The sequence below is a fragment of the Xyrauchen texanus genome, chromosome 6 (assembly GCF_025860055.1).
Source record: "Xyrauchen texanus isolate HMW12.3.18 chromosome 6, RBS_HiC_50CHRs, whole genome shotgun sequence".
In the NCBI taxonomy this organism is placed as follows: Eukaryota; Metazoa; Chordata; class Actinopteri; order Cypriniformes; family Catostomidae; genus Xyrauchen; species Xyrauchen texanus.
In genome coordinates, this window is record NC_068281.1 from 2,197,674 (window position 1) to 2,219,035 (window position 21,362).

The 21,362-nt window shown below is 40.3% G+C and overlaps 1 protein-coding gene across 1 annotated transcript in view; it reads left to right on the forward strand.

Moving 5' to 3' along the window:
• Positions 1–21,362, forward strand: part of LOC127645765 (neurocan core protein-like) — an 82,278-nt gene that overhangs the window by 55,923 nt on the left and 4,993 nt on the right. The window contains exons 9-14 of the mRNA XM_052129431.1: positions 829–1,551; positions 1,631–1,735; positions 8,255–8,368; positions 14,962–15,120; positions 17,137–17,219; positions 17,822–17,966. Coding sequence (XP_051985391.1) covers positions 829–1,551; positions 1,631–1,735; positions 8,255–8,368; positions 14,962–15,120; positions 17,137–17,219; positions 17,822–17,966 — 1,329 coding nt within the window. The remainder of the gene's footprint in view (positions 1–828; positions 1,552–1,630; positions 1,736–8,254; positions 8,369–14,961; positions 15,121–17,136; positions 17,220–17,821; positions 17,967–21,362) is intronic.

Consider the following 21,362-nt stretch of genomic DNA (forward strand, 5'->3'; position numbering starts at 1 on the left):
GGGTTAGGTTAGGCATCATAGCTTTACATACACTAAAGTAATTAATTACTAACTACTAATTACATCTTTTACAGTGTAATTAGATTACTGTATAAATTACTCTGTCTGAAAGTATTTCAACCTCGACCAGATGACAAATACAAGGATGGACGTGAAACTGTTCCTTTAATTCTGTCATATACATCATATAAAATCTAATAAATTATTCATGAACTGGCCAAAGAATTTAAAGGGGCAGCGTTGTATTTTTTTTTTCTCCCCAATTTGGAACGCCCAATTCCCAATGCGCTCTAAGTCCTTGTGGTGGCGTAGTGACTCAATCCGGGTGGCGGAGGACGAATCTCAGTTGCCTCCACGTCTGAGATGGTCAATCCGCGCATCTTATCACGTGGCTTGTTGAGTGCGTTACCGCGGCGACGTAGCGCTCCTGGAGGCTTCATGCTATTCTCCGCGGCATCCACGCACAACTCACCACACGCCCCACTGAGAGCAAGAACCACATTATAGCGACCACGAGGAGGTTACCCCATGTGACTCTACCCTCCCTAGCAACCGGGCCAATTTGGTTGCTAGGGAGGGTAGAGAAATTTGGAAATGACACCCCAACTGCGGGACAGTCGTAATTGATTTTAAATTGATCTAAATCATTTTCACACGACAAATATTGAAACGGTTTCTGTTTATTTCACTATTTTTTTAGACGATCGTAGTTTCAAACATTTGTATTTTTATAATGGATTTTCATAGTTATTTTTGAAAGTCTAAACGAGATGAGGTTAAATATACACATTTAAAAAGTACAACAATAAATGATGTTTGTATTTGTAGGGATGATGTCATGGTGGGGCCGCTCGTGGTTGTCCGGTCCATCATCAGTCACTGATGAATTAATCCCCTCCAATCCGCCCGTGAGCTCGACAGCACCAACAAAATTCCCGTTAACTGTCACCAGAGATGAATTAAGCGACAGTCGACCCAGTAGACCTAGACAGACCATCCTAGTGACAACGGGAGATTGGGTCGAAGTGACAAAAACTCCCGAGCAGAAAGCGAGGACCACTGACGTCAACGTTACGACAAAGAGAAAAGTCGGGGCTGTATCACCCGAGCAGTTGCAAAGATTGTCCATATCAGAGAACTTCTCTGGAGAGAACCAAGCTCCAGACATGGAGGGCAGCACTTGCTGCGATACATACCTGTTGTCAGGTACCACGTCCCAAACGCCACACACAGTCCCAACAAGCACCGGTTCGTTCACAACCGCACTTAGCCAAGACGATGGCGCGGAAGAGGCGCGTGGAGAAATTCAGTACAGGCGAAGAAACAAACCCAAGAGGCTCAACCAAAGTACCACAGACATGACGACAACAGTCGCCAAGAGCAAAACAACACCATCACAATCTTCTAGCACTACTATCTCAGGTACGGCCATCTCGACGTCTGCAGACGAGTCTCAAACGTCAAGCTTTGGAACGACGGCGCCCAGCATCACAGAGCGAGATCTGACCAGCGCTGAGGTGATCAGGGAAAACCGTTCCAGTGGATCAGAAGGTAAGATGCGTGTGTAACACAGCCAAAGTGTCCAAACCTCACTGCTGCCAGTTACTATGTGTGTGTTTCTGTCTCGCAGCGGGCGACAGATGCAGCTGTCTGCATGGAGGAACGTGTCTTCCACATGGAGAGGGTTTCCGATGCTTCTGCCCGCAGGGATACGCTGGAGAGAGCTGTGAAATCGGTGAGGAAAAGTAGTCCGATCATTTAAAGGGATAGTCACCTAAAAATGTACATACTGTTATAATTAACTCACCCACATGCCGTTACAAACCTGTATGACTTACTTTCATCTGTGGAACACTAAAAGTAACATTGTGAAGAATGTTCACACTGCTCTTTTCCATACAAAGAAAGCATGTAGTGATCACAGGCTGTCAAACTCTATTGTAAACACGTTTATAATAGCGTTCGTGGTACTTTTAGTGGTCACTGTTAGCACACATATTGTTTACGTCTTGAGGCAATACTTTTGAAACAGCGAGTATTTTAATGTTTACGGATTGGCCCCACGTGCCCCCACTGAGAGCGAGAACCACATTATAGCGACCACGAGGAGGTTACCCCAATGTGACTCTACCCTCCCTAGCAACCGGGCCAATTTGGTTGCTTAGGAGACCTGGCTGGAGTCACTCAGCACGCCCTAGGATTTGAACTTGCGACTCCAGGTGCGATAGTCAGCGTCTTTACTCGCTGAGCTACCCAGAACCCCCTGCTATATCTTTTTTAACTGATCTGACTTTTGGTTTTCACGCAGTCGATGATCATACATTTACGGAATGTTGACTTACATTGACGGTATGTTCAAATAGGCCAACGGAATGCTCGTTAATTCCAACTCCGATTCAAAAATTCAAATGTAAACAAACCCACACAAGGCCTTTGATCTGCATTTTTGAGCTTCTCTCTTTCTCTCTCTCTGTCTGTCTGATGGTTTACGTGTGTATGTGACGTTCTGACTAGCTAGCTGGCGGTTTGTCTTACACCCTGTCTACACCAGACTCGAGCGGCGCGATAAAAAGCAAATCACACACATAAAGACTAGACAAATAAACGGTTTAGAACGTTTGCTTCAATGCGTTCATGTCCAGTGTAGACAGACTTCAAGCCATTGCGACGTAACATCGTCAAGCCTGTTTTCGCCTCCTCCTTTCCCTTAACTCCTTTGCACTGGTGCCGAAACCAGGGAAGGAGGAATGCGCCATGGTGGGGTTCTCGGCGCTACCATCCACCCCAAAGGAGCAGCCGTGGCCATCCGCCGGAGGACGGAGGAGCCCGACCGCCTGGATCGGAGGAATGGACGCCAACCGCAAGGAGAGGAGGAGCTCCCAATCAACCACCTGCAGCATTTACCGCTGCCAGGGGTGGAGGAGACCCCTACCGTCCACCAAAAATGTGGCGGGGTGTTCCGTCTGCCAGCGGCCGGAGGACTGCCTCCGATCCACCTGGGGAGGTGCGGCTATCGTCCATTAGAGGGGGGAGGAGTGGCCGAGAACCAAGCTAAGGCGTATCGGAGAACCGGCGAGTACGTTTTTTTTCTCTCTCTCTTCTCTCTCGCCCATTGCCGCTACATGTTGGCCTTTTGGTGGGTGAGTGCAAACATGAGTTTTTGTCTTCAAGACATCATCTTTTTGCCATCTTTAACATCCAATCAGTGTGAAAGAGTTTCAGCTCCAGCTGCTGTATAGGCAGGGGGGGGGTCAATACTGAGGTCAATGGTCAAGTAGTCCATCATAGGAGACACAGAGGTGGGCGTGGCAGGGTCACAAGGCAAGGTTAATTTTTTATTCAGACTTTATTCTGATCCCTTCGCTTTAACTGCCATGAGTTCTGGCACATCTGCATGTCTCAGTAAAAGTCTGAATGTTTGTCTATGATCAGTCTGTAAATTTCTGATGTTGATCAAGCGTATTGTAACTTTTGTTGATACAAAACTCATCCTCCATTCTGACCTAGTTTTTCTTCTTAAGGAGCTATAATTTTCTCTCTGTTCTCAGAGCTCTCTGATAGCGGATATACTGTATATTTGCAGTAATCTGATGCTCTGCACATGATCTGATGTTAAACAGGGCTGATGATATGGAGAACGCTTCAGAAGGTCATGGGGTTTGTTTTCAAGTTATTCTGCGCTGGCAAAACATCTCCGTTCGAGCAGGTTTGCATAATGTATAAGCTCGTTCAAAAATTCATGAGGAGAAAAAGTACCTTTTGAGTCTTTCAGAAACAGGATATGACCTCAGCAGTGCAGTTCTTTTCCTTTCTATCGCCAATGAATATACAGTATCAGCATGGCTTATCATGGGGTTTAACCATAGAGTGTAAAAAAAGATGGACGACGCCCCTTCGCTCTTTTCCACTGGTGAGAGCTGAAGCCGCCAGTGTCCCGATATGGCGTTGACATCTTGGGACTTGAGTCTGCGCAGTTGCGATTTCGGGACCAGACCTGCGCAGTAGTGAGCAGGAAGTAAAGCCACGAAATCAAGGCCCCGCCCTCACTCTCGCTGAATCAATCGCAAGCACACGCCCCTTTGACTTTTGACTTATGAAGGTGTGAAATAATTAATTATAGAAATTTAGATATTAAATTTAAAGCTCCAATCTCCTCAGTCCTCCGAAGATCCCGAAAAAAAGTCAGTTGGTGCTTCAGTGTCTACTTCGCTCAGAGAACCTGTCAATCACAGCTGTCAATCATGATGTCACAGCAGCGTTTTTATAGCATCAAATAACTAAAAACAAACTTATTTTGAAAACAAACACTTGAAATGACATCAATGTGATAGAAACGACAGTAAATGACAGAAACTATCTTTGGAAAAAAGATATGTGAAGTGTAATTTAATTGTTTAGTTGGTCTCACGTCCTGTGGGGAGGCGGGGTTTATGACCTATACTAGGACCAGTCACCGGGGGGCGATCGAGACGTTTTGGCTTCACTTTTGAGGGCTTGTGTGGCACACTTGGGTTTAACATCCAATAGAGCCCGCCCACTTTTTCAGCCATCTTACATCCAGAAGTATTTCATAAAATCCTCTATAAAAGAACCAACCAGCTCCAAGGTGAATCACAACATTACAAACTTAAAGCGCTGCAGAAGCATATACGTTTGATTAACCTTGGAGCTCACCAGCCTGATCTCATGAATGATATGTGATCGTGGCATCAAAACAAAATTACGTGCTTTACGTACACATTTGGCTGCAGTTTCCTGGGTTGTGCCAAAAGCGAGTGAAATGGTGTTGTAATCAGACAAAGGTTTTTAAAGTGAATATTAGATGGAGGTTTTATCCTTGTGAGACCCCGTGTCCACACGAGTGGACATTACGTTTTGGCTTTGCGATAACCTATGCTAGATTTATTTTCTTTAAAACCAGCTGATCTCAGTTCAGGAGACTCTAGGCTGTCATTAAAGGGTTAAACTTTCAATGCACCGAGTCGTGTGACAAAGCAACATGGTGCCGATCTCAGCGAGTTTGTCTTTGGGAGAAACGGCAACAAAAATGGTAAATATCTGGTAAAAGAAATAATAAAAAAAAACAGGTTAGTTTCTTCACATTAAAACCTGTTTGAGTCAAAAGTGTAGAGTCTCCAGTTTCATCCGATATGCCATTTTAAAAATTGCATTGATTTATCGCGAAACGGCACGCTTTTATACACGTTCGTGGACAATAGGACTAACTTTCCATAAAAGTCCCACATTCACTGTGAATAAATGGATGCATCCATAGGCTGGAAAATGTTGCTTCCAGAGGCTGTATACGGAGTTAGGATGAAAATAAGATGCATTTTAAACTGTTCTGAGACCAGTGAAAATAGACAGCACACTGGAGGTAAAGTCATTCACTAATTAGGGAGCAAGCAAACATAAGAGTGTCCTATAGCTTTCCTATGCAGCAAAGTGCATGATCATTTTTCATGCAATATGGAGGTGGTGATGGTGTAGTGGTCTTAAGCACATAACTGGTAATCAGGTAATCAGAAGGTCACTGGTTTGATCCCCACAGCCACCACCATTGTGTCCTTGAGTAAGGCACTTAACTCCAGGTTGCTCCGGGGGGATTGTCCCTATAATAAGGGCTCTGTAAGTCACTTTGGATAAAAGCGTCTGCCAAATGCATAAATGTAAATACAATATTTTTTCAACATGGTTGGCAGTGATTGGATGATGCGGGTCATTACTTTGAATCAGAATAAATTGTTAAATAAGTTAAAGCCTCTACCGTAACTAAATGAGGACCAAAGCGTTTGTTAAGACTTTTCTACTTAAGGGATCTTTTGAAGCTTTGTAGATGAAACTTTTTTGCCATCCTGACAGACGATGAGCCTCAAAAGATTGTGCTATTTTGGGAAATGTCTGTGTTAGTGTTCTGCAAACAGGCTGGAAAAGTGTCGACATCCTCTCTTGAATAATCCTGCATCCGTGAAGTCTGTGAATCTAACACTTCAGCTTTAAGATGCTCACATATGCCTGTGACAGACAGTAAATGACTCTTAACCACTTCAGACTTCCTGAAACAGTCACATGAATATTAGGGATGCTCCGATCAGCATTTTAACATCCGATACTGATCTCCAATTCTCTTTTCATCTCATCAATCGATGCTGATCATTTAACTTTTATCAGCAGCTCTGTCAAAACTGGGTATATATAAGCTTTCTGCTCAATGTCACTGTAAACTAAATTTCCCTGTCGGTAATAACATAGTTATTGCCCAGATTTTGCTGTCAGTCAACAATTCAGTATACATAAAATATATTTTAAAAATATAAATGTTACTCTTTATTCTATGCCTTAACTAGTTGGCTTATACAAACTGTTATTTACTGTAAATAAGATAGTCCTAAAGAATGATGCTTAATGTCAAACTGAAGTTGAACCTATTGGTGTAATACAATTTTAAGTGACATTTTTTATTAGTTTGTCACCATTTAATTTAATTATTTGTATTCATTATTTTACTATATTTAATTTAGTAATGCATTATAGTAGAGTAACTAAATATTTGATATAGATTTATTATATGTACGTTCCTTCCTTTTCATTGTGTTGGATGTTGGTAATATTAGTTCCGCTTTCACTTGTTTCCGCGGGGAGTGTAATAAGTGCGACACGCTCTCTCGTGAGAGGTAAACAAACGACAGGCGAATGAAGAGCGCATGTTTCTGGACTCTACAGTCATGTTGTGGAGCACAGAACCGCTGTAATAAAACACTGTAATAATCTTCTAACTTAGTATAGACTGGACAGAGCAGCGCAAATAAACTTTGAAGGGAGCAGACTATTTATTTAATGAAAACACAGCCGTAATAATCGCAAAAGGTCATATCACGGTTTCGATTTTAATTAGATTAATTGTGTAACGCTAAAATAAGTTACGGTCACATCACTTAGATATTTTTTACTTTCAGTCCCAGAAAAAAATATAAAAATGACTTAGAACTCTGTAACTGAAAAAAGTAATATGTAAATAATTCTGACAAACTACTTATGCCAACATTTCTTTTTTCAAGAATTTCAACTTTTAATGAGATGATTTATTTTATAATGAGATAATTTTTTTAAACATCTAAATGACTTTGAACTCAGTAGTTGAAAACATAGTTTAGAGTAGAGGTGCATTCTAATAGTAGAATTTATGTATTTCAAAAAAAAGTTTATAGATCTGAAGAAAAAATGTATCTAATTAATTACATGGTGTCCTGATTAATTAATCACGATTAATCGCATTTAATCATTGAATCTTCCTTATTACAGTCCGGGGGCATTGCGATTCGTTAATATTTTAAAGCGTTATTTTTAGTCAAATTAATCGCACTGAATTAACGCGTTAAATCGACAGCCCTAATATATATATATATAATATTTCAAGTTATATATGTACATCAACATATTTAATACAATATGAACTAATAAAAAATTATCAGTTGTATTTTGATAAATAAAAAAATGAAAATACAAAAATAACCTTATTGTAAAGTTTCAACAGCACACTTTAAATGTCAATGTTTATTCAAAATAATTAAATAATAATTTGCAATACTGTTCAATACAATTCTCTATGTTATGCGTATATTTAAACGAGTATCACAATGACTGACGGCATAATCTGACATGTTATTCATTATTATGTGTAATTAAAACTGTAGCAAATATCTATAATGTGTTTAAATTGTAATATTGTTATAGTTTAATAAAGAAAAGCCTGTTACCGTCACGACTGTAATTATGCCTGTATTACACTGGGAAATGTTTAATTCAGTGTTTTGGAAGTTAATATTAAGCATTTAATTATGATGGATTTCAGTGCTCGAGCGCCAGTGAAATATAAATATTAGTTTTGTTTTACATTATACATTTTTAATCTAATTTGTGTTTCAAGTTTGTGCATTTCCCATTGATGCATTGTGGTCTGAATTAGTAAAGCATCATATTAATGTGAATATTGCACATTATTATGGAAGCACTGGGATGTAAATAAATACATCTTGATTTGTGTTTATAGAGAACTTTTGCTAAAATCTCCTGCTTCCCAGATGTTTCCAGAGATCCCAAAGTCTGCGATCAAAAGTCTCAAACATTTCTCATCAAATTCTTCAAAGAGCAAATGATCTGAGCTATGCAATCCACATTCATTTTATACCTCCATGCTCTTACTGGATGTCAATAATTGACTCATTTCATTTAAACTTGTTTGGTATTGTTGCAGATGTTGACGACTGTCAGTCCAACCCGTGTGAGAACGGAGGCACCTGCATTGATAAAGAAGACATGTTCATGTGTGTGTGTTTGCCCAGCTACAGCGGAGACAGATGTGAGAGAGGTGAGATGCGCAGACCAAAAACAACCTGAACATTGTGTTTCAATGTTACTTCTTGATCTGAGCCGTTACTTGTGGGAAACTTCAAATAAGACCAGCTTAAAGTTGTTCACCCAAAAATGCCTCATGTTGTTCCAAACCTGCATGGCTTACTTTCTTCCATCAACACAAAAGATGTTAAATAGGGATGGGCGTATCGATCCTAAAATATCAAAACTTGTATAGAGAGGATCGATACTTACATAAAAACAGAGATACTAAAGGTTTACTAAACTCAAAAAATATTGATTTATAAGATTCAAAGTCGGAAAAAATACATAAAATAAATTATTTCATTTGATTGGATCTGTTTTAGAGGTCGAGCGATCAGGGATTTTGCAGATGCCTATAACTGAGATCCGATAAATCGTCCGATAACCGATTAATCGTATTGGCTGTGACGGGGTTGAGTGATTCAGTACGTTTACGAATAACCGATTAATCGTATTGGCTGTGACGGGGTTGAGTGATCCAGTACGTTTACGAATAACCGATTAATTGGTATTGGCTGTGACGGGGTTGAGTGATTCAGTACGTTTACGAATAACCGATTAATTGGTATTGGCTGTGACGGGGTTGAGTGATTCAGTACGTTTACGAATAACCGATTCATTGGTATTGGCTGTGACGGGGATGAGTGATTCAGTACGTTTACGAATAACCGATTAATTGGTATTGGCTGTGACGGGGTTGAGTGATCCAGTACGTTTACGAATAACCGATTAATTGGTATTGGCTGTGACGGGGTTGAGTGATTCAGTACGTTTACGAATAACCGATTAATTGGTATTGGCTGTGACGGGGTTGAGTGATTCAGTACGTTTACGAATAACCGATTAATTGGTATTGGCTGTGACGGGGTTGAGTGATTCAGTACGTTTACGAATAACCGATTAATCGTATTGGCTGTGACGGGGTTGAGTGATTCAGTACGTTTACGAATAACCGATTAATCGTATTGGCTGTGACGGGGTTGAGTGATTCAGCACGTTTACGAATAACCGATTAATCGTATTGGCTGTGACGGGGTTGAGTGATTCGGTACGTTTATGAATAACCGATTAATCGTATTGGCTGTGACGGGGTTGAGTGATTCAGTACGCTTACTGAATAACCGATTAATCGTATTGGCTGTGACGGGGTTGAGTGATTCAGTACGTTTACGAATAACCGATTAATCGTATTGGCTGTGACGGGGTTGAGTGATTCAGTACGTTTACGAATAACCGATTAATCGTATTGGCTGTGACGGGGTTGAGTGATTCAGTACGTTTACGAGTAACCGATTAATCGTATTGGCTGTGACGGTGTTGAGTGATTCAGTACGTTTACGAATAACCGATTAATCGTATTGGCTGTGACGGTGTTGAGTGATTCAGTACGTTTACGAATAACCGATTAATCGTATTGGCTGTGACGGGGGTTGAGTGATTCAGTACGTTTACGAATAACCGATTAATCGTATTGGCTGTGACAGGGTTGAGTGATTCAATACGTTTATGAATAACCGATTAATCGGTATTGGCTGTGACGGGGTTGAGTGATTCAGTATGTTTACGAATAACCGATTAATCGTATTGGCTGTGACGGGGTTGAGTGATTCAATACGTTTATGAATAACCGATTAATCGGTATTGGCTGTGACGGGTTGAGTGATTCAGTATGTTTACTGAATAACCGATTAATCGTATTGGCTGTGACGGGGTTGAGTGATTCAGTACGTTTATGAATAACCGATTAATCATATTGGCTGTGACGGGTTGAGTGATTCAGTATGTTTACTGAATAACCGATTAATCGTATTGGCTGTGACGGGGTTGAGTGATTCAGTACGCTTATGAATAACCGATTAATCGTATTGGCTGTAACGGGGGTTGAGTGATTCAGTACGTTTATGAATAACCGATTAATCGTATTGGCTGTGACGGGGTTAAGTGATTCAATACGTTTATGAATAACCGATTAATCGGTATTGGCTGTGACGGGGTTGAGTGATTCAGTATGTTTACGAATAACCGATTAATCGTATTGGCTGTGACGGGGGTTGAGTGATTCAGTACGTTTATGAATAACCGATTAATCGTATTGGCTGTGACGGGGGTTGAGTGATTCAGTACGTTTATGAATAACCGATTAATCGTATTGGCTGTGACGGGGATGAGTGATTCAATACGTTTATGAATAACCGATTAATCGTATTGGCTGTGACGGGGTTGAGTGATTCAGTATGTTTACGAATAACCGATTAATCGTATTGTTATTCGTACGTTTATGAATAACCGATTAATCGTATTGGCTGTGACGGGGTTGAGTGATTCAGTACGTTTACGAATAACCGATTAATCGTATTGGCTGTGACGGGGGTTGAGTGATTCAGTACGTTTACGAATAACCGATTAATCGTATTGGCTGTGACGGGGTTGAGTGATTCAGTACGTTTACGAATAACCGATTAATCGTATTGGCTGTGACGGGTTGAGTGATTCAGTACGCTTACGAGTAACCGATTAATCGTATTGGCTGTGACGGTGTTGAGTGATTCAGTACGCTTACTGAATAACCGATTAATCGTATTGGCTGTGACGGTGTTGAGTGATTCAGTACGTTTACGAATAACCGATTAATCGTATTGGCTGTGACGGGGGTTGAGTGATTCAGTACGTTTACGAATAACCGATTAATCGTATTGGCTGTGACAGGGTTGAGTGATTCAATACGTTTATGAATAACCGATTAATCGGTATTGGCTGTGACGGGGTTGAGTGATTCAGTATGTTTACGAATAACCGATTAATCGTATTGGCTGTGACGGGGTTGAGTGATTCAATACGTTTATGAATAACCGATTAATCGGTATTGGCTGTGACGGGGTTGAGTGATTCAGTATGTTTACGAATAACCGATTAATCGTATTGGCTGTGACGGGGGTTGAGTGATTCAGTACGTTTATGAATAACCGATTAATCGTATTGGCTGTGACGGGGTTGAGTGATTCAGTATGTTTACGAATAACCGATTAATCGTATTGGCTGTGACGGGGGTTGAGTGATTCAGTACGTTTATGAATAACCGATTAATCGTATTGGCTGTGACGGGGGTTGAGTGATTCAGTACGTTTATGAATAACCGATTAATCGTATTGGCTGTGACGGGGTTAAGTGATTCAATACGTTTATGAATAACCGATTAATCGGTATTGGCTGTGACGGGGTTGAGTGATTCAGTATGTTTACGAATAACCGATTAATCGTATTGGCTGTGACGGGGGTTGAGTGATTCAGTACGTTTATGAATAACCGATTAATCGTATTGGCTGTGACGGGGGTTGAGTGATTCAGTACGTTTATGAATAACCGATTAATCGTATTGGCTGTGACGGGGATGAGTGATTCAATACGTTTATGAATAACCGATTAATCGTATTGGCTGTGACGGGGTTGAGTGATTCAGTATGTTTACGAATAACCGATTAATCGTATTGGCTGTGACGGGGTTGAGTGATTCAGTATGTTTACGAATAACCGATTAATCGTATTGGCTGATTAATCGGTTATCGGATTGCCGATCATTTGGATGATAGTTTTTAAAATCAATTCATAGAAGGTTAAAAAAAGAAATTTGTCTTTGCTTATTGGGTCATTCCTGGGATTCGGTAATATTTCAGTCTCCCAGACCTTATGAAGTGGTGGTTCACTAAAATTAAAAGTTCTACAACACAAGATGTTGATATGTCTATACCAATGAATTAAAAGATATCAATAAATAATGTCTTCTTTCTATCTTAAACCAAGCAATGTGTCATATACAGATTGGTAACTGGTAATCTGGCATACCGGGCATTTTCCCGGTGGGTCGACGCATTTTGGGGCCAATATTTCACCTATGTTTCCGTTCAATGAAAGTGAATGGTGACTGAGATTAACATACTGCCTAACATCTCATTTTGGGGGTGAACTATCCCTTTAAATGTTGTATTTTAAATATCACACATGAAATGTCCCTAGTTTGATGGTTTTCGAGATGTTTTGGGTGCCTGTCAGCTGTCTGTTTGTTATCACACATAGCCCTGAACAAAACACTGAATATCTCTCTACTGTTTGATACACCAAACCTCGAAAGCTTTTGCAAATGCAGTGAGAAGTTCTTCCAGTGTTCTGCATCGTCTGTTTCCGATGGCGACTGTGACGCTAACGATGATGTATTATTGCTAATAATGCAGTGGGCTAATGGAACAAATCTACAAATGAGTTTGATGTCATAGCTGTCGGAGTCCATCAGACGCAGTATTGCTCTTTAAGTTTGTGTAACTGGAAGATGCTCTGTCACAATGTAAAGTTATGATGGTGCTGTAGAGATTTGTATGATACGAGCACGTGCTTTTGTCACTTGAGTGCATTCATAAAAGCTTCTCATTCATTTCACAGTCCATTGGATGAGTGTTAACAATGCAACAGTGAGAGTACACTCTTCAGCAGTCTTGATTACAGATTTTTCTCTTCATTTTCTTCTCAGGGAATTCAGATTGTTTTATATAGAAGAGTTCTAAGCCTTGAACCAAACCAACTAGCACTGAACTGATTACCACATCGCAGACTCTCGTTTTAAAGGGACAGTACACCCAAAAATGAAAATTCTCTCATTATTTACTCACCCTCATGCCATCCCAGACACGTGTGACTTTCTTTTTTCTGCAGAACACAAAAGTAGGTTTTTAGAAGAATATCTCAGCGTTGTTGGTCCATACAATGCAAGTCAATGGTGACCAGAAATTTGAAGGTCCAAAAATGTCATAAAGGAGGTATAAAAGTTATCCATATGTCTCCAGTGGTTTAATCCATGTCTTCTGAAGTGATATGATAGGTATGCATGGGAAACAGATCAACATTTAAGTCCTTTTTACTATAAATCTCCACTTTCACTTTTACTTTCACATGCTTGTGTTGAAGTGACTTTCATGTTCACATTCAGCAATCTAATGATTGGGTGGTCATTGATACTAATAAAGGATATATATCTGTTTCTCACACACCTATCAGATCACTTCAGAAGACATGGATTAAACCACTATGGATTACTTTTATACCTCCTTTATGTCATTTTTGGAGCTTCAAAGTTCTGGTCACCATTCACTTGCATTGTATGGACCAATAGAGATGAGATATTCTTCTAAAAATCTTCATTTGTGTTCTGCAGAAGACAGAAAGTCACACGTGTCTGGGATGGCATGAGGGTGAGTAAATAATGAGAGAATTTTCATTTTTGGGTGTACTGTCCCTTTAAGAAAAAAAGAACATATTTGGGTATTTGTTCAGCTTTGGATTTCTTAAAAGTAATGTCTTGTTAAAACATTTTTAATGCTTTCAGAATAAAAAAAATTAATAATGTGTCGTCTATCAAGATTTCGAGATTTCTGTCATTTTTGTCATTTTTCCCACCACAGTTTAATTTCCAGCACAACTCAAATTTTATATTGTGTTTAATAGATTTCTGTTCTGGAAATTATATTTTTAACTGTTTTTTAAATAAAATCTGCCGACTCTTTTGTCTTGCTAATGCTAATTTTATAGATAATATTTGATGTATCCTGAATACACACAAATACATCATATTTTCACACTTTATGCATATTTTGGCAAAATTACAGCTTGATTGAAAATGATGCCCAATAAAAACAATAATTATTTTTTGTCCACTTGATTAAGTACACTAACTTCTGAAAAAACTTTATTAGGGGAAACATTTTGGGTGTGGTGGATCTAACCCCACAACAAAAATCAGAAATATTGAAATGTTTATGTTTATTTCATGTCATAGTTTTAAACATGTAATTTAATTTGATTTAGTTTAATATTGAAAGTCTGGGACATTTTTTAAAATGAAAGTCCTAACTTTTTACCAGGCCATCTTCATGAATTTTACTAATGTCTTTATATATATATATAATTAATGTGTAATAATAATTATTAGTTATAATATATTTTTGACAATTTATAATCATTTTAGTTATTTATATTAAAATGTATTTAAACTTTTTACCAGATCTTCATCATTAATTTTACAAATGTCTTTTTATATATATTTATATATAATTCATGTATAATAATTATTATTATTTAAAATATATATTTATCATTTATAATCATTTTAGTTATTTATATTGAAATTAATTTGATGACGCACTATATTTGAGAATTGAGAGCTACTGTAAAGAACTCCTGTTGCATGTCTGTCTGGAATACTTGATCCTGATTGGTCAAACGAAACATCCTGAAGACAAATTTCTTAAAAACTGTATAATCGACTGTGTACCCATGCAAGTGATTTCCTGCATACCTGTACTACCTTTATGTCATCGGATCACTCCTTTCTCTCTTTCTTTGCACATAATACAATATTTAAAACATTTAATTTCTGTGTATTTATTTAATTTGCTACATAGCCATGTAATAAGCAACATAATGTACTGTCTGCTGGTCATTATCACTAAATAAACACCCTCCTCATTACATCGGCTGTTTATTTTTAACTTCAATCAATCTGTCTTTGTCTTTCTGTAGACACGGAGGGTTGTGAACACGGTTGGAAGAAGTTTCACGGTCACTGCTACAGACTGTTTCCACGGCGACACACCTGGGAGGATGCTGAGAAGGACTGCAGGGAGCACAGCAGTCACCTGACCAGTGCCTCTTCCTCCATGGAGCAGGACTTCCTCAACGGTCCGTCACAGACTGCTGTAGTGTGCGGCTTATGAAATGGCCATTGATTGAAAATTGCCACAAACACGAAAGCGAATCTAGGTTACATCTAAAATATTGTGAGACACTTACAATGCAAGTCAATGGGGTTTAATCTGTAAACATTAAAATACTGTTTCAAAAGTATAGACACAAGACATGAACAATATGTGTGTGAACATGATTTTACTGAGATATAATCACTAACCACATCTGTGGAAAGTTAGACAATTTTACATCTTCGTTGCCATGGCGACATTATGCCGTAAACCACTAATACCCTGAAATAACTGTAAATATGATCATTTACAGCTCAAATAATACACAAGTTTTAACAGAAGGATTAATGTAAGTGCTTTTATAAAATTATAAGCTTCAAATGTATGCCTTGAAACGCTCCAAACATTGGCCCCATTGACTTCCATTGGCCCCATTGACTTCCATTGACCCCATTGACTTCCATTGACTTCCATTGACCCCACTGACTTCCATTGACCCCATTGACTTCCATTGACTTCCATTGACCCCATTGACTTCCATTGACTTCCATTGACCCCATTGACTTCCATTGACCCCATTGACTTCCATTGACTTCCATTGACCCCATTGACTTCCATTGACTTCCATTGACCCCATTGACTTCCATTGACCCCATTGACTTCCATTGACTTCCATTGACCCCATTGACTTCCATTGACCCCATTGACTTCCATTGACTTCCATTGACCCCATTGACTTCCATTGACTTCCATTGACCCCATTGACTTCCATTGACTTTCATTGACCCCATTGGTAGGTAGGTATACTTTATTGTCCCACTGGGAAATTTGTTTTGGGCTCACGAATACAACCACTGCAACACCAGACATATAAAACAAACACAATGCAAAAAAAAAAAAAAAAAAAAAGATTTACAATCAAGTAGTTGGCCTCACACTACTGTATACACTGAAGAGAACTTGGCATCACACCACTCTATACACTGGGAAGTAATTGTCATTACACCGTCCTGTACATTAGAAAGTACTTGGCATCACGCCACTCTATACACTAAAAAGTGATTGTCACCACTAGAGAGTCATCACAAAAATGTAAAAAATTAAAAGCATTACACAAATACCATGCTTATAATAATTATTTCTGCTTGGTATTATTTAATAACTTTACCGCTGAAGGGATAAATGAATTCTTAAACCGGTTTAGTCTACAGCTAGGCATTCTTAGTGTTCTCCCTGATGGCAGCATTACAAACTCAGAGTACAGGACATGTGTTGTATCATGCATAATCTTATTTGCCTCCCTCAATGTAGATTTTTCATAGAGGGTCCAAAGATAAAGAGGTTCTATTCTGCCCATGACCTTCATGGCCGTTTTAATAAGTCTACTAAGCCTAGATTTCAGATGTACTGTTAAATTACCGTACCAAAGATGTATTCCATAATTGATCGTGTTCTCCAATACAGCCTGATAACACAACATCATAATCCTACTACTGACCCCATAAAGTCTGAGCCTTCTCAAGAAATACAGTCTCTGTTGTAACCGAGTGCACAAAGTATCTATATGAACCTGCCATGTAAGAGAACAGTCAACATAAACACCCAGATATTTATATGAGGACACTTGTTAGGGACATCATGAATATAAATAGCGCTATGGTTTCCGATTGACTTAGGATCAAATATCATCTCCTCCGTTTTCTTCACATTTTTTACTATTTTACTTCAAATGTGTTCTGCTGAAGAAACAAAGTCATGCACACCTGATATATCATGAGGGGGAATAAATAATGAGAGAATTTTCATTTTTGGGTGTACTGTCCCTTTAAATACGACAAATATTAAAATTTCGAATTTTTATTTGACAGCCTTGGTGTGGTAGAGTTTTTTTTGCACCAAAATATCTCTTTGTTAACTGTCTATAAAGTGGTGTTATTGATTTCTGTGGATAAATGTGTCCCGTATAGAATTATACCGGTCTCTCTCTGTGGTCCATCAGGTTTGGGTAATGAGAACGTTTGGATTGGGCTGAATGATCGTACAGTAGAAGAGGATTTCCAATGGACAGATGCATCAGACGTGGTGAGTAGAAATAAATCATTCATCAATCTCATCATAACTACATTTGCACACACTTTGGCTGTTTGGTGTGATGTGGCACAGTATTTTAAGACCTGAACCACTAATCACCACCACGAGGAGGTTACCCCATGTGACTCTACCCTCCCTAGCAACCGGGACAATTTGGTTGCTTAGGAGACTCACAGCATGTGGAGACTCATGCTACTCTCCACGATCCACACACAACTCACCACACGCCCCATTGAGAGCGAGAACCACTAATCACCACCACGAGGAGGTTACCCCATGTGACTCTACCCTCCCTAGCAACCGGGACATATTTGGTTGCTAAGCAGACCTGACTGGAGTCACAAGGCAAATTGTTGTTTTTGATCAAAACATTCAACAAGTATCCAAGAGAAATCAGATTAAGTTACCTAAAAAGTATGATCTAAAAATGACTGATTTCAGTTTAAGTTAACATTTCAGAAGTCATCTACCCAAAACTGTTCTTATTCTGGTTAAGCACTGTGCATTAATCAGATTTTCTGGCAATATTTGTCAATACTTTACTCTGTTATTGATGCTTTCATATGCTATTGATGTGTTTTTGTTTCTCACAGGTGTATGAAAATTGGCGCGAGAATCAGCCGGATAATTTCTTCGCAGGCGGCGAGGACTGCGTGGTGATGATCTCCAGAGAAGACGGCAAGTGGAACGACGTGCCCTGCAACTATAATCTACCGTACATCTGCAAGAAAGGAACGGGTGAGGTGCACTATGTAACCGCTGGCAGATTTGGCTCTGTGTTAAACCTTCTGATGGTACCTCAGTTGAATTTAGCAACTCCGTCTTGATTCTTTGAGTCTTTGTGACATTTCAATGGCTGTGATTTCCCCAAACGGACCCTGGGCTGGTCTTCTGGGTTGTTGGCGTTCGCTAGAGTACTCCGCTAAATCAAGTACAATGAGGTCTCAGTTTTAGGGTGAGAATTCAAACCCCATTGAGGGGCTTTCAGTTTAGCAGTTTAAGCCCTGGGCTCTGCACTTCAATTCCCACGATACCTTTCTTTATGGGCACTCCAGTTTCCTGTGGCTCTGAATGTGCTTGTGTTGCCAGAGAACAGATTTACGGCTGAGCTTGTGGCCTCCTGCCTATTGAATCAAAGCCTTTTATTTGACTTTTTATCATTTCAATTGAAAAGTATACTTCTGAAATTTGAAGAAATCGTATTTTCCCACCCGATCGAAGTGCATTAAAATCGTTTAACGCACACCTAGCCGTGGATTATCCCGCTTATGCAATGGCCACTTGCCAGCGTTGATTATTTACAACTGTCATTGATATTTACAGCGTATATTTTGACTGGAAGTATAACAGTAACGGCAGGGCTGGACTGGGAAGAGAAATCAGCCCCGGGGTTTTACATGGCAACTGGGTTGGGCGGGGTGTTCGCTGTCCTTTTCTGCATATCACGGTGCTGTTTTGTGGTCCGTTCTGCATAACGCGGAGGCTCATTTTAGCTTATCGCGACCCATTCGGCACGTTTCGCAGCCGACCCACCGGCCCATTCGGTTCTCCTGATGGCCAGTCCTCCCCTGATCGGTCCACCGAAAAAATGCCTGGTATGCCATATTACCAGTCCAGCCCTGAGTAACGGTTAATTAATCTACAGGTCGTCAGATCTAGAGTTCTGACCATTCTAAATCAGACACAGACACAAAAAATAGTGCAATAAAATTACAGTTGTTTGGATACCAAACACTCTTAAAAACGCTGAATTTCAATACTCAATCCGGTAAAGGTAAAACCGGAGTTGCATCAAAACACCTCTGAGACATCCAAATGGTATCCATTAAGGATGCACGATTGACTGAGCTTCAGTCAGCAATGTGCGATCGTGGGGCGCCCTCTAGTGCACATGTTGGGCAGGGCAGCGATTTTAGGTGATGTTTATCATATTACAATATGAATCGTCTTGCCTTGCCGGACAGTGAAAGATGCATTTGAGGGGTCACCGCGGTTACCTTCTCTCCCCCTCCATGCGAAACAACTGAATGTCAAACCATACTTTCCTCACAAGCGCTTTGGGTGATGATATGGGGCTGAGGAACACTGTTGTCTTTTCTGTGATTCATGTAGCACTTCACAGTTGATTTAAAGAGGCACTGCGTGACTTGATGTTGTTTTGTGGAGGTCGTATGAACAGAGGCATAAAACTCTTACAATGTTGTGGCAGGGCGGAGGGCGGGGCCGGGCCGTGACTATACACACTCGGTCCCTTATCATACTAATCAAGCCTCCGAGAGGGATAAAGGCCGACAGCGGAAGGTGGTGCGACGGGAGGGAGATTGTTTACGGTCAGCTGACCATCATGTGTATGTTTGTGTCTTTTGTTTAAGTTTTTCATTAAACTATTATTTATATTGTCAAGCCGGTTCTCGGATACGCCGTAGCTTGTTCCTTGGCCACTCCTCCACCCTCTAATGGACGACAGCCACGCATCCCCAGGCAGATCAGAGGCAGTCCTCCAGCCCCTGGCGGACGGAACGCCCCGCAGCGTTCTCAGGGAACAGAAAGGGGTCTCCCCCGCCCCTTGCAGCGGTTCTCCCACTCCAGGCGGTCGGCAGCGAGACCCTCCCCGCTCGCGGTCGGCGGTCTCAAACCCCGCCACGTTTCAGCGGCTGGTAGGGGACTCCTCCGCCCCTGGCAGCAACCCTGACCGCTCCAGGCGGTCGGTTAGGAGCCCCTTCTCCCCTCGCGGTCGGCGGCCGTTCCTCTGCTTCCACTCCAATCCGGCGGATGGCCGTGGTGGCTCTGTTGGGGTGGACGGTAGTAGCGAGAACTCTACTACGGCGTATCCCTCCTCCTTCCCATGTTCTCGTTGTGTAAAGGGATATAAACTGGAAAGGAGGAGGCGAGAACTGGCTTGACAATATAAATAATAGTTTAATGAAAAACGTAAACAAACGACACAAACACACATGACGGTCAGCTGACAGTAACCTATCTCTCTCTCATCGCACCACCATCCGCAGTCGGCCTTTATCCCTCTTGGAGGCTTAATTAGCCTGATAAGGGACCGGGTGTGTATAATCACGACCCGGCCCCGCCCTGTCACATTCCTCCCTCGTTCTCTTAGGCTGGGGAGCCCCGGCATGACGTATACCCCCTCTTTCCCTGGTGAGGGGCGTTCCCTCCACCTTGTCACAAATGTCTTATTATGATGACAGCAGTGTAGGCGTATTAATATAGAATGGTGATTAAAACTGACCGGAACTACTTGTGCATTAAACAGTTTTAATGCACGCATTCCAGCCAATCAGAATCGAGTATTTGAACAAACCATGTTATAAGCGATTTTATCACACTAAAATCAGGTTAACACGCGTATTGTTTACGTCTTGTGGCTATACTTTTGAAACAGTGAGTATTTTAATGTTTACAGATTGGCCCCCATTGACTTCCATTGTAAGTGCCTCACTGTAAAACAGATTTTTGCCTTTTACTGTATAAAAGGAGTGACGAGTCAAAATACATTTTTGTGGTAATCAATAATACGTCACTTATATTTTACTTTCTTTAAAAGCAATTGTTTTTGTAATCAAATGTTTTATAATAAAAATCCTTCAAAGAGGAAGGGTCTCTATTCCAGTAACGGTTGACCGCACATTCACAAGAGAGTCGAGTTCCGGCGTATGACGTAGGCGTAGCGTAAGCTTCGGTGAGAAGTGACGAACCTTGATTTTGTGGTCAGTGAACCATTTTTTGTGTTGATTTTGATGTGTGTTTTGGATCATTGTCCTGCTGGAATATCCAACCAGTGCCCATTTTAAGCTTCCTGGCAGAGGCAGTCAGGTTTTTATTTTTTGATCTGTTGGTATACGATAGAGTCCATGATGCCATGTATCTGAACAAGATGTCCAGGACCTCTGGCGTAAAAACACCCCCACAACATTAAAGAACCACCACCATATTTAACCGTGGGCTTTGGGTACTTCTTCATGTTTTGGAGAAAAATATTTATTTAATAATGAGATATTTCCCCTCTTTCAATTGTTGTACTTCAATTAAAGTTTTTATTTAAAGATAAGCAGATTATTTTTGTCATATTTAAAAGTTATTTTGCATGAAAGAGTTTGTTTATAAATCTCTTTGTGTTAT